The 12,773-nt window shown below is 35.6% G+C and overlaps 1 protein-coding gene and 1 non-coding gene across 5 annotated transcripts in view; one reads left to right on the forward strand and one right to left on the reverse strand.

Moving 5' to 3' along the window:
* The window catches only part of CCDC178 (coiled-coil domain containing 178), a 427,466-nt gene that overhangs the window by 39,744 nt on the left and 374,949 nt on the right, over nucleotides 1–12,773 (forward strand). For all 4 annotated transcript variants that reach the window (XM_032859669.1, XM_032859672.1, XM_032859673.1 and 1 more), the window contains exon 3: nucleotides 4,442–4,531. In XM_032859669.1, the coding sequence (XP_032715560.1) occupies nucleotides 4,442–4,531 (90 nt within the window). The remainder of the gene's footprint in view (nucleotides 1–4,441; nucleotides 4,532–12,773) is intronic.
* LOC116869006 lies at nucleotides 2,751–2,853 on the reverse strand. The gene has a single exon (XR_004382942.1). It is a non-coding gene; the product is annotated as a U6 spliceosomal RNA (small nuclear RNA).

Genomic DNA, 12,773 nt, shown 5'->3' on the forward strand with positions numbered 1-12,773 from the left:
TTTTTTCTTGTAAGTGACTTTAGATTCATAGCCTGTGGTCAGAAAAGATGCGTGGTATGACTTCAGTCTTCTCGATTGTTTTGGGGCTGGTTTTGTGGGCTATTATCTGATTATTCTGGAGAATGTTCATGTGCACTTGAAAAGAATGTATATTCTCCTGTTTTAGGGTAGAATGCTCTGAATATATCTGTTAAATCCATCTATTCCAGTGTGTTATTCAAAACCATTGTTTTCTTGTTGATTTTCTGTTTAGATGATCTGTCCATTGATGTGTGGTATTAATGTACCCTACTATTATTATATTATTATCAATTAGTTTCTTTATATTTTTTATTAACTGTTTTATGTATTTGGGTGCTCCTATGTTGGGTACATAGATATTTACGATTGTTATATCTTCTTATTGGATTGTCCCCTCTATTACTATATAGTATCATTCTTTGCCTCTTGTTACAGTATTTGTTTTAAAGTCTATTTTGGTGAAATAAGTATTGCTATTCCAGCTTTGTTTTGACATCCATTTGTATGATAGATATTTCTCCATCCCCTCACTTTCAATCTTCAGAAGTCTTCGGGTCTAAAATGAGTCTCTTATAGGCAGCATACAGATAGGTCTTTTTTTTTTTTCCATTCCTCAACCTATATCTTTTGATTGGAGTGTTTAGTCTACTTATATTCAAAGTAATTATTGATAGATATGTATTTATTATCATTTTATTAGTTGTGGTTGTTTTTGAAAAATTTTCTCTGTATCTTTCTTGTCTTTTCTTCTTTCATGTTTTGTTGTTTTTCTTTAATGAAATATTTGGATTTCTTTCTCTTTATTCTTTGCCTTTTTATTACTGGTTTTTGATATATGGTACCATTAGGGTTTTATATAACCTCCTCTGCATATAGCGGTCTATATCATGTTGATGAACACTTAAGTTTGAACCCATTCTTTACTACTCTGCTCCCCATGTTTTAGGAATATGATGTCATATTTTATATCCTTTTCTTTGTGAGCTCCTTGACTGATTTTTTACAGAAATTTTTTGTTTTCACTGCATTTGTGTTTCCTTCTTTATACTTTGATTTTTGGTCTCTCTTTTCCACTAAAAGAGTCCCCTTTAGTGTTTCTTGTAGGGCTGGTTTAGTGGTCATGAACCTCTTTAGTTTTTGTTTGGGAAACGCTCTTTCTCCTTCTATTCTGAGTAATGCATTGTTGGCTGCAGGATTTCCCCATTCAGCACTTTGAAAATATCATACCACTCCCTTCTGGTTTGCAAATTTTCTGTTGAAACATCTCCTGCTAGCCTTATAAGTTTTCTCTTGTAAGTTAGTAACTTCTTCTGTGTTGGTGCTCTTAAGATTTTTTCCTGTATCACTATATTTTGCAAGTTTAATTATATTATCTCTTGTTGTGGGTCTGCTTTTATTATTTTGATGGGAGTTCTCTGTGTCTCCTGGATCTGGATATATGTTTACTTTCCCAGATTTCTTTCCCAGATGTTTTCAGCATTATTTCTTCAAATAAATTTTTTGCCCCCTTTTCTCTCTCTTCTTCTGGGACTCCTATAATACAAACATTATTAATTATGTTTGATGGAGTCACTGAATTCCCTAAATCTATTTTCAATTTGTGTAATGCTTTTTTCTCTCTTTTGTTCAGCTTGATTACTTTCTATTACTCTGTGTTGTAATTCATTCCTCTGCTTCTGCCACATTTCATCAAGTTTTTTTTTTCATTTAATTTATTGAGTCCTTTTTCTCTGCTATGTTATACCTTATCTTTGTGTTGAGAGTCTCATTCATGTCTTCTACTTCTTTCTCAAGTCCAGTAACCTTATGGTCATTGCCTCGCTCAGAGCTGGCCTACTTGAATTCCACTAACACCAGATTGAGCAAGGACAGCCCACAGCAGGCAGAGAGTCAGTGCAGACAAACACTCTGAAAGAAAAGTGACTCAGACACAATAGCTGGGAATAAACTCCACACATAGGATATTCTGCTGAAGTGCCAGGTTCTGGTGAACAGGGAATATTGCACTGCAGGGCATTCTAGGACCTCTTCTACGTAAAGTCAGTACTTTCAACAGCAGAAAACGTAACTGACTTTAACACACTGAAATAGATACAAGAGAGGGAGACAAAATGAGGAGACAGAGAAATTTATCCCAAATGAAAGAACAGGACAAGGTCCTAGTTGGACATCTAAGTAAAACATAAATAATGCCTGGTAGACAATTTAAAGCAAGGATCATAAGGAATTTGGAATTGAGGTGGTGTCCAATACCATTTATGGAAGAGACTGTCCCGTCTTCTTTGTCAAGTATTAGTTGATCATATATGTATGGGTTGTTTTTTTTTTTTTTTCCCCCTGAGCTCTGTGTTCTGTTCTACTGATTTTTGTGTATGTTTTTATGCCGGTACCATACTTTCTTGATTATTATAGCTTCGTAATATAGTTTGAAATGATGAATTGTGATGCCTTCAGCTTTGTTCTTTTTTTTCCCCCTCATGGTTACTCGGCTTTGCAGGATCTTTTGTGGATTCATAAGAATTTTAGGATTCTTTTCTGTTTCTGTGGGAAATGCCATTGGATTTTGATAGTGTTTGATTGAATGGACGTTTTAACAAAATTTACTCTGCTGATCCATGATCACAAGATATCTCTCCATCTATTTGTGTTCTTCAGTTTCTTTCATCAGTGTCTTATAGTTTTTGATGTATAAATCTTTCACTATCTTGGTTAAATTTATTCCTAAGTATTTTATTCTTTTCACGCTATTGTATTTGTGTGCCATCCTCACACAGGGGCAATGCTAATCTTCTCTGCATTGTTGCAATTTTAGTATATGTGCTGTGGAAGCAAGCCCTTTTTCATGCTATTAAACATGAGATTATTTTGTCTGTTAGAAGTATAGCTACCACTAATCTCTGTTTCCATTTGCATGGAATATATTTTTCCATCCCCTCACTCTAAGTAAAGCTAAAATGAGTCTTTAGTAGCATGTAGTTGGGTCTTTAAAAAAAAAATCCATTCAGCTACTCTATGCCATTTGTTCGGAGAACTTAATCCATTTATGTTTAAAATGATTATTGGTCGTTAAGGACTTTTGTTGATTATTTGCTGTCTATTTTGTACTTCTTTTGTTCATTTCTTCCTCTCTTTCTGTCTTTCTTAATGAATTGATTTTCCATGGTGGTATACTCTGATTCCCTTCTTCTCTTGTATACCTACTATAGGTTTTGCTTTTTGGTTACCTTAAGGCTTACACAAAACGTTTTGTAGTTATAATAGTATACTTTAAACAGATAACAACTTCAATCATATACAAAAACTCTACCCTTTTATTCTTTCCTTTTTATGTTTCTGATGTCACAATTTACATCTTTTTATATTGTGCATTTATTAGTAAGTTATTGAAGCTATAGCTATTTTTTATATTTCTTTAATCTATATACTAGAGTTAAGTGATTAGCACACTTCTCTATTGTAGTATTGGAGTATTCTGAAATTGACATATACTTATTTTTACTGACATGTCTTATTTTTTCAAATATTTTCGTGTTTTAATTAAAGTGTTTTCATAACAGCTTGAAGAGCTCCTTTCAGCATATCTTGTAAGGCAGGTCTGGTGGTGATGAACTTCCTCACTTTGGTTTGTCTGGGAAACACTTTCTTTCTCTTTTATATTAGAAGGAAAACTGTGCTGGCAAAGCTCATGGGGTCCTCCACAGAGTGGGCCACTGGGAATTCTGATCACTTTCTTTGTATGACTGTATTGGTAGCCTCTGCCCTTCTTCCTTGTTCAAAGCATTTCCATAAGTCTTGCTTTTGCCTGTCTCTTAGTAAGATGAAACCAGAGCAGGCCCTTTGTGCAGTGTCCAAAAGGGTGGGGAAGCTGTTCTTTCACCCTGTTCTCCCTTTCCCAGTGAGGGGAACTATTTCAAGCTGGAGTGTTCCCTCTTGGTGCTGAGCAGTGTTGGCCTGGTGAAAGGGATGATGCAGTCAAAATGAAACTGACCTCCTTTCTTATTTGTGAGGTTATACACAGGCTTTTTTGTTCTGCTGTGTTGCTGAAGTTTGTTGAATGAATTCCTGAGCTCTCCCAGAACTATTTTTGTTTGTTCATAGCCATTTAACTATTGAGCTTTATTGTAGGATGGGAACTAGAGTCTCCTGCTCCATTGTTTTGGTGATGTCACTTTGGACAGTCTCTCAGTGTTTGCTTTTAATAGATGAGTGCTATTTTGAATACCTTCTTTTGAGAGTTAACCCAGTTGAAGTACCAGAGAAAAAAACATCTAAATATATTCTTCTGTGGGGTTTGGTTAATATTTGAATTATAGTTGCTTTTGCAAGGACAATACTTTAACAACATAGTTTTACGCATTATTTTGCTTACTTAAAAATTTATATTAACTGCTCACTGTGATTTTTGTTTTCTTTTTAAAAGACAATGCCACATCACAAGCTTTGGTTCTCTTTGGTGCCCCTAAGGAAGACATTGAGATTTTTCATGAAAATAAAATGACAAATACTGAAGGTAAGGACTGAATGTAAGTTATGTAGTTATCTTTGTAAGCTATATTTACATTTATGCATTCATTTCTGATGTCTATATTTTTATTAATAAATGAATCATAAATATCACTAATAGTTAACATAGTAATATAATATTAAGAATATAATATTATAATCTATTTTATTAATAATGTACTGTTGATTGTATTTAGGCTATAAGAATTGTTTATAATTTCAGAAATGTTGAATTTTTAAAATAAGCATTTTCTTTATCGCTAGTGCCAAGACTAGCAGATCCTAGATCCTTTTCAGTTCATTGAGAATTTGTTTCTTAGACGAAAAAAGAAGTAGGACTAATATTTTCATGGTGTGAAATCCAGAATTAAGAATCCATAAAACACTTGCTCTTGCTCTTACAAGTGGTTCTGATATTGTACGTGGAAAGAGGTAGAAAGATGACAAAATGCATGGATTTCATCTATAGGGGGCTCATGCTTATTTCTTTTCAGCTTGTTTTGGTGAAGAACTCTATGTTAATCAAAAAATTCTAATCTTGATTTTGATAAACTTCTGCTCTTGAGATTTTCAGTTTGACAGGATAAAATTGGGATAAGGTGACATTCTGATTCTTTATCTCTTTCTCTCCAGCAGAAATGTTGATTAGAATTTTAATAATCTGGCTTAGGGTTTATTTCCATAGTTTGGGACAAACTTTATAAAATATCAAATGATTGGTTTATGAAACAGTTAATTCAAGACACTGGAGAATATATATGTACTAGTAGGCTATAGAGTTATTTAAGAAATTTTCTTTATATAAAGTGTATAATCATGCAGTCCAGATAAAATATAGCTGCAAACCAATTAGTACAACACAACAAAAGAGAGTGATTAAAGAGCAGCTATATAGAGTAATAACAAAGATAGCACAAAGTAATTAAAAGGTTCTGTACCCAATTCCAATGTGTGAACATGAGGTCTCCCCACTACCAAGCAATTCTTGGACATGAGCTAGGGTCCTACAATTCAACTCAGTTCTGACACTTTGTACCTGGAAATAGAGTCAGTTCCCGGCTGGATGTCAAGGGCTTAGTGCTACAAGGCTTCCCCTCCCCCCACTGCAGAGCCAATCAAAGGCCCAGGTTATCACCTGTGCTTCTGACCAACTATAGATTAGAGGTTCCAATGAACACCCCTCCTTGGGTTTGCTAGAATGGCTTCCATAACTCAGAAAAATATTTTTACTTACTAGATTACTAGTTTATTAGAAAAGGATATAACTCAGGAACAGCTAGATTGAAGAGATGTATAGAATAAAGTAGGGGAAAGGGTACAGATTTCTCCACGCCCTCTTTGAGTTTGCACTCTCCCCAAATATTCATGTGTTCACCAACCTGGAAGCTCTCCAAACCCTGTCCTTTTGGGATTTTATGGAGTCTTCTTTACCACTGGACTTTGGCAGTTGATTCAACCTCCAGCCCTTCTCCCTTACCTGGAGGTTTGGAATGGGATTAAAAGTTCCAGTTCTCCAATCATGTTCTAACTTTGCAATCATATTTCCTTCCATTCTCTTGCTTGTCTTTTCATTCATTTAAATATCTTTTTAAGGAGCTGAATGTTTTGTCTTTGATAAAGTCCAATTTATTATTTTTTTTCTTTAATGTATCTCCTCCCTTCCTTCCTTCCTTCCTTCCTGTCTTCCTGCCTTCCTGCCTTCCTGCCTGCCTGCCTGTATTTTAAAGATATTTTTCTGTTATATTTTGGCTTGCACTTTTTTCTGACGAGAAATGTAGCAGTTATTCATATCTGTGTTCTCTTTATGTCATGTTTCCTTTTGTTCTCTGGCTACTTTAAATAATTCCTTTTTATTTTTGTTTTTCAATAATTGGACTGTGATATTCCTAGATATAGTTAGTTCTCTTGATATTTTAATTGTTTGGGATTTGCTGAGTTTCTTGGATATGTAAATTTTTTTTGTCAAATTGTGAAATAATGTGGCCATTATTTCCACGAATATTTTTCACTCCAGATTTCTTGTTTTTGAGGAACCTTAACCTTACACATGTTAGATTATTTGATCATTGTCACACAGTTTTTTCAGGATCTATTCTTTTTTCATTTTTTGTTCTGTTCTTTAGATTGAGTGATTTCTTTCAATTCATCTACCCATTCACTGAGTCTTTACCATGTCCATTGGTTGTTACGTCTAACAAATTATTTGGTAATTTAGATTTTCTTATTTGCAGTTTTAGAATTATCATTTAGTTCATTTTCATTTTTCATTTTTATACTACCACTCCTTTTATGTTCACTTATTAAGGCCATGTTTTCCTTTAACTACTTGAACATATTTTTTTCTTTACCTTTTTGAACATCTTTATAATATCTACTTTAAAATCCTTGCTATATATTAAAAAAAAATCCTTGCTATATATAGAATAACTTCTGGGCTTCCTACTGATTTTTTTCTAGACTTTTAAAAACACAATTTCCTGTTTCTTTGTATGATTTAATACTGGGTATTTGTGTAGTACATTGTGAAGACTCTAGATTCTGTTATCTTTCTCTGAAAGAAATTGATACTTTTCCTAGCAGGCAGCTCAGTCAATCATTTGGTCAACCTAAAAGTGGTATATGGTTGGTTTTATGCAAAAGTTTAGATATATAGGGTGCCTGGGTGGCTCAGTGGGTTTAGCCTCTGCCTTCGGCTCAGGTTATGATCTCAGAGTTCTGGGATGGAGTCCCGCATCGGGCTCTCTGCTCAGCGGGGAGCCTGCTTCCTCCTCTCTCTCTCTCTCTCTCTACTCTCTCTCTCTCTCTCTCTGCGTGTACTTGTGATCTCTCTCTGTCAAATAAATAAAATCTTAAAAAAAAAGTTCAGATATATAAATCTATATATAGATATATATCTATATACAGATTATAGAGAACTATCTCTATAATCTGTGCATGCGTGCACACACACACACACACACAAGGAATTTACCAATCCCCTCTAATTTGGCTAAATTCTGTCTCCTGCATATATTATATTATAGCTTGATTTTAAGATTTTTTGGGTGGGTCTAGAGGAGCTCTAACTCTAATGTACATTCATTCCTTCTAAGCTGTAACACAAGAGAGTGTTTTTGAGGCACTGATGAAATCTCTATATATAGTCAGTACTGGAGTTCTAAGGTTTTTCTCCCCATCCCTCACCAATATTCTTTTTTTTTTTTTAAGTATCCAAGATTCATTGTTTTATGCACCACACTCAGTGCTCCATGCAATGCGTGCCCTCCATAATATCTACCACCAGGCTCATCCTACCTTCTACCTCTCTTCCCTCCAACACCCTCAGTTTGTTTCTCAGAGTCCACAGTCTCTCATGGTTCATCTCCCCCTCTGATTTCCCCCAACTAACTTCTCCTCTCCTTCTCCCAATATCCTCCATGTTATTCCTTATTCCCCACAAGTAAGTGAAACCATATGAATTGACTCTCTCTGCTTAACTTATTTCATTCAGCATAATCTCTTCCAGTCCTGTCCATGTTGATTCAAAAGTTGGGTATTCATCCCTTCTGATGGAGGCATAATATTCCATTGATATGTGGACCATATCTTCTTTATCCATTTGTCTGTTGAAGGGCATCTTGGCTCTCTCCATGGTTTGGCAACTATGGCCATTGCTGCTATGAACATTGGGGTACAGGTGGCCCTTCTTTTCACTACATCTGTATCTTTGGGGTAAGTACCCAGTAGTTCAATTGCAGAGCCATAGGGTAGCTCTGTTTTTAATTTCTTAAGGAATCTGCACACTGTTTTCCAAAGTGGCTGCACCAACTTGCATTCCCACCAACAGTGTAAGAGGGTTCCCTTTTCTCCACATCCTCTCCAACACTTGTTGTTTACTGTCTTGTTTTTTTGGCCATTCTAACTGGTGTCAGGTGGTATCTCAATGTGGTTTTTATTTGAATCTCCCTGATGGCTAATGATGATGAACACTTTTCATATGTCTGTTAGCCATTTGTATGTCTTCTTTGGAGAAGTGTCTGTTCATGTCTTCTGCCCATTTTTTTGACGTGATTATCTGTTTTGTGTGTGTTGAGTTTGAGGAGTTCTTTTTTTTTTTTTTTTAAAGATTTTATTTATTTATTTGACAGACAGAGAACACAAGTAGGCAGAGAGGCAGGCAGAGAGAGACAGAGGTGGAAGCGGGCTCCCTGCTAAGCAGAGAGCCCGATGCGGGGCTCAATCCCAGGACTCTGGGATCATGACCTGAGCCGAAAGCAGAGGCTTTAACCCACTGAGCCACCCAGGTGCCCCAAGGAGTTCTTTATAGATCTTAGATATCAGCCCTTTGTCTGTAGTGTCATTTGCAAATATCTTCTCCCATTCCTTGGGTTGCCTCTTTGTTCTGTTGACTGTTTCCTTTGCTGTGCAGAAGGTTTTGATCTTGATGAAGTCCCCAAAGTTCATTTTTGCTTTTGTTTCCTTTGCCTTTGGAGACATGTCTTGAAAGAAGTTGCTGTGGCCAATGTTGAAGAAGTTACTGCCTATGTTCTCCGCTAGGATTTTGATAGGTTCCTGCCTCACATTGAGGTCTTTTACCTATTTCAAGTTTATCTTTGTGTATGGTGTAAGAAAATGGTCAAGTTTCATTCTTATATACATAGCTTATATACATATCCAATTTTCCCAGCACCATTTCTTGAAGAGACTGTCTTTTTAACATTGGATATTTTTTCCTGCTTTATCGAAGATTATTTGACCATAGAGTTGCGGGTCCATATCTGGGCTCTCTACTCTGTTCCACTGGTGTAGGTGTCTGTTATTCTTTTACTAACACCATGCAACCTCTAGTGTTTTTGTTCCTTTCTCAATCCCATGGCACATGTTCTCTGTTAACCTTCAGGTAATTTTGCTCTGGATACAAAAACAGTCTAGCCCTTATCTACAGATGCAGAGAGCACTCGTACGGATTTCTGGGAGCTCTTCTCTGCACGGCTATGTCCTTTTCAGCTTCCTGGCCTGAAGATTCTGTTTCCATTACCCATGGCACTAGTCTTTGCCCCTTATCTCAGCAGGATTACCATGCTCTTTTCTTTCCCCAGATCTCTATATTTTTAGTTGAAAAATTGCCCCTTGGCAGAGAGCATGGTGACTATGGGGCTCAGCCTTAAGAATTTTACTTTCTCAGGAAACAAAAGCTGGTTTTCCTGTTTTCTAGTGTCTGAAAACTGTTGTCTCACTTATTTTTCCCAGACTTGGAAGACTCAATCTTAGTTACTTCTTCACCAGTGGTAGTGGAAATACTGATTAATGGGGGTTTGTGAATGAAGATTTCATGAAGTTGAGAAAACAGAAGCCAGGTTTCAGCATGGTAAAATTAAAAAAAGAGGTGTTCACTCATTCATTCATTCATTCAACAGTTTTTGAAGGCACTAAACATAGTTTCTCTCCATAAAGAATGCAGAACTTCGTGAGGAAGATGGATGGGGAAATAGATAAGTGTGACACAGCCGAATACTAATAAAGGGATAGAAAATGCTATAACTAGGTTTAGGCAAATGTCTGAAAGATTCAAGAATTCCTCATTAGGAAAGAGCCATGTAAGTTGCATAGCAATTTCAGTTTGAAGAAGAGATCAGGATGTGAGAATATTGTGCCTGCTGGTATAGATTGCTTATTTGAAAAGAATTGTTAGTCAAAGCAAAATTTACTGTAAGATAGTAGCTATAGGAAGTGGTCAGACACAGTAATAGGAAGACTTGTGATTACTTAAGGGAAGCAAAACTAAATACACTGAAATTGCAGATTTTGAAAAGACTGAAGGGAATAGAGATAGGTAAACACTGAACAGAGCCATTTATGTAGTGGATAGAGTAGATGCAGTCTTTAGCCATCTCCGACTCTAGGGTCTATGCATAATATTTTACGTATTTAGTGATAAGTGTCTTCAATGTTGTAAGGTTCGATGAAAATAAAGTAACTCTAATATCATGGAAAGGTACCCCCCCCGGACCCCTGATCCCCCAAGTGTGTAACAAAAACTAAGAGAAGCTTTGTTTCTGTAAAAGCAAACAAACAAGCAAACAAAAAACAATGTATTTTTTGTTAATCAGACAGAGGCTTTGCAAGGAATAGAAATTATTTCTAAGCTTGAGAGCACTGACTTTTTCTACATTTTGGAAAGAACGTCAGGATGTTAAAAGGGATAACAGAATGTGAAAAACAAATCTGTGTCAAGAGAAGTCTTCTCCTGAGTGCTGAGTTGAGATAAAGGGATGATACAATAATTGGGATGATAGACATAAAGGAACCATATTAAAAGCGGGAGAGAAAGAAGGAAAGGCTGGGTGAATAAATTACATAAAGATCACCTTCACTGAGCAAGGAGAGTTGGCAGTTTATAAACATAGTATATTTATTTATTTGCCCACATAATCAGCCGGTCCATAGTTGCAGAGCCTTAACAAACCTCAAACGTAGCCTAGATCCAGGAAGATCTTACTTATTTCTTAGGCATTGATTATGAGCAAGAAAGTTAAAGTTGGGCAGATGTTTAGAGGGGATGAAAGTCTTGCCTGAGCTCAAGTCTTTAAAGACTCATCCTGTGGGACACCTCGGTGACTGTCAGTTAAGAGTCTGACTCTTGATTTCAGCTCCGGTCCTGATCTCAGGGTCCTGGGTCAGAGCCCTGCGTCTGTCTCTGCACTTACTGGGATGTCTGCTTGAGAATTCTCTCTCTCCCTTTCCCGACTCTTCCCTCCCCACAAAATAGATAAATCTTAGAAAAAATAGACTCACCCTGACCATTTGTGCACAGGCTTTTCACCAAGAGGAGTTCTGTCAATATGTTTGACTAAAATCATTAATTAGTTGTATCATGAAATTTTAGATAAAAAGGATTTTATATAACACCCCACCAACCCATTCATTTATTAAGTTAGAAATGTGAGATTAGAGACTTGAGTAGTTTTAACCTAAGCATAGTTAGTTAAATAATGTTAAAAATGTCAAAAATGAACAAACCAGTTTAGTGATCTAGAGTATCTCTTTAAGCTGGGTAGAATTAAAAAGAAACAGAAAGGAAAGTTTTAACTTACACTACATCTGTAATTAGAATAAAAACAGTGATGGTAACTCCTGAATTCTGTTTTGCATTGGCTACTTATGATGTCATGTCTTTTATAGACTTCTAGTGCAAATTTTAACTTCATAATATCTTTATTTTTTCCACTTTACCATATGTAAAATGTTAATCCTAAACCGTAGGGTGCTATGGAAATTAATTAGTATTCACATAATAGGTTTAGGGTAGCACATGCAGAAAAATGTTAAATGAGTCATTACTATCCTTGTTTTCTCCACATTTAATGAAGCAAGACAAATGTTTTGAGTATAAGGACAACTGCCTGGTTGTTAAATATGTATTAAAACTTTCTTATTACTAGAGGGAAGGGCAACATGCCCTTATCAAGATATTTGGATAGGAGATCAATATGTAATTTTCACCAGCTTGTTCTTAAGTCCTATGACTATTATGGAGATGAAAATACATATCCATGTGTGAACTAAAGAGAAAAGATGGAATATAACACACAAAATGCTCATAGCAAATATATGTGTTGAGTATAGTCAGAGCAAACTAAGATACATTAGAATATCAAGACTGATGTCCTGAAGGAACAACCAAAATTCAAAAACAAATGAAAATGTGGAACATTTGAACTGCCCTGAAATATAGTTTTAGGATTGCTTCTCTTTATTTTGCTATCTTTTTAAAAATATAAAAACAACCTTCAAGGTATAGCTTATACTCCAAAGCCAAGGAGATACAGTTCAAGTCTCAGCTCTCTCACCTACCAGCTCTGTAGATATAGACATATTATATAACTTAACTTCTTTTATGCCTTTGGTCCTTATCTATGAAATCAAGGTAATAATCCCATTTCATAAGATTGTCATGAGGAATAAATAAAATGTAGAATCAAAAGTACTTAACATAGTTCCAGGATTGGCACATATTCTTAGTTCTTAAAATAAATATGTATATGTAATATATGGGATAGGGTAAACACTTTTGTTCATAAGTGAAGGAGATAGGCTGTTTTTTCAGAGATACTATTTTTGGAGGAGAGGTATTATGAGACTTTATTTAAAAGATATTTAAAAGATTGCTGTTTAACTGAAGGTAATTTGCTGTCTCTGGGTTGGCATTGAAACAAAAAAGCACAGTCTGGGGCAACAGCATAAGTTCTGTGTTCTTCAAGGTCATCTGA

This window comes from Lontra canadensis, unplaced genomic scaffold, assembly GCF_010015895.1.
Source record: "Lontra canadensis isolate GAN:19392208 unplaced genomic scaffold, GSC_riverotter_1.0 scaffold17, whole genome shotgun sequence".
Classification (NCBI taxonomy): domain Eukaryota; kingdom Metazoa; phylum Chordata; class Mammalia; order Carnivora; family Mustelidae; genus Lontra; species Lontra canadensis.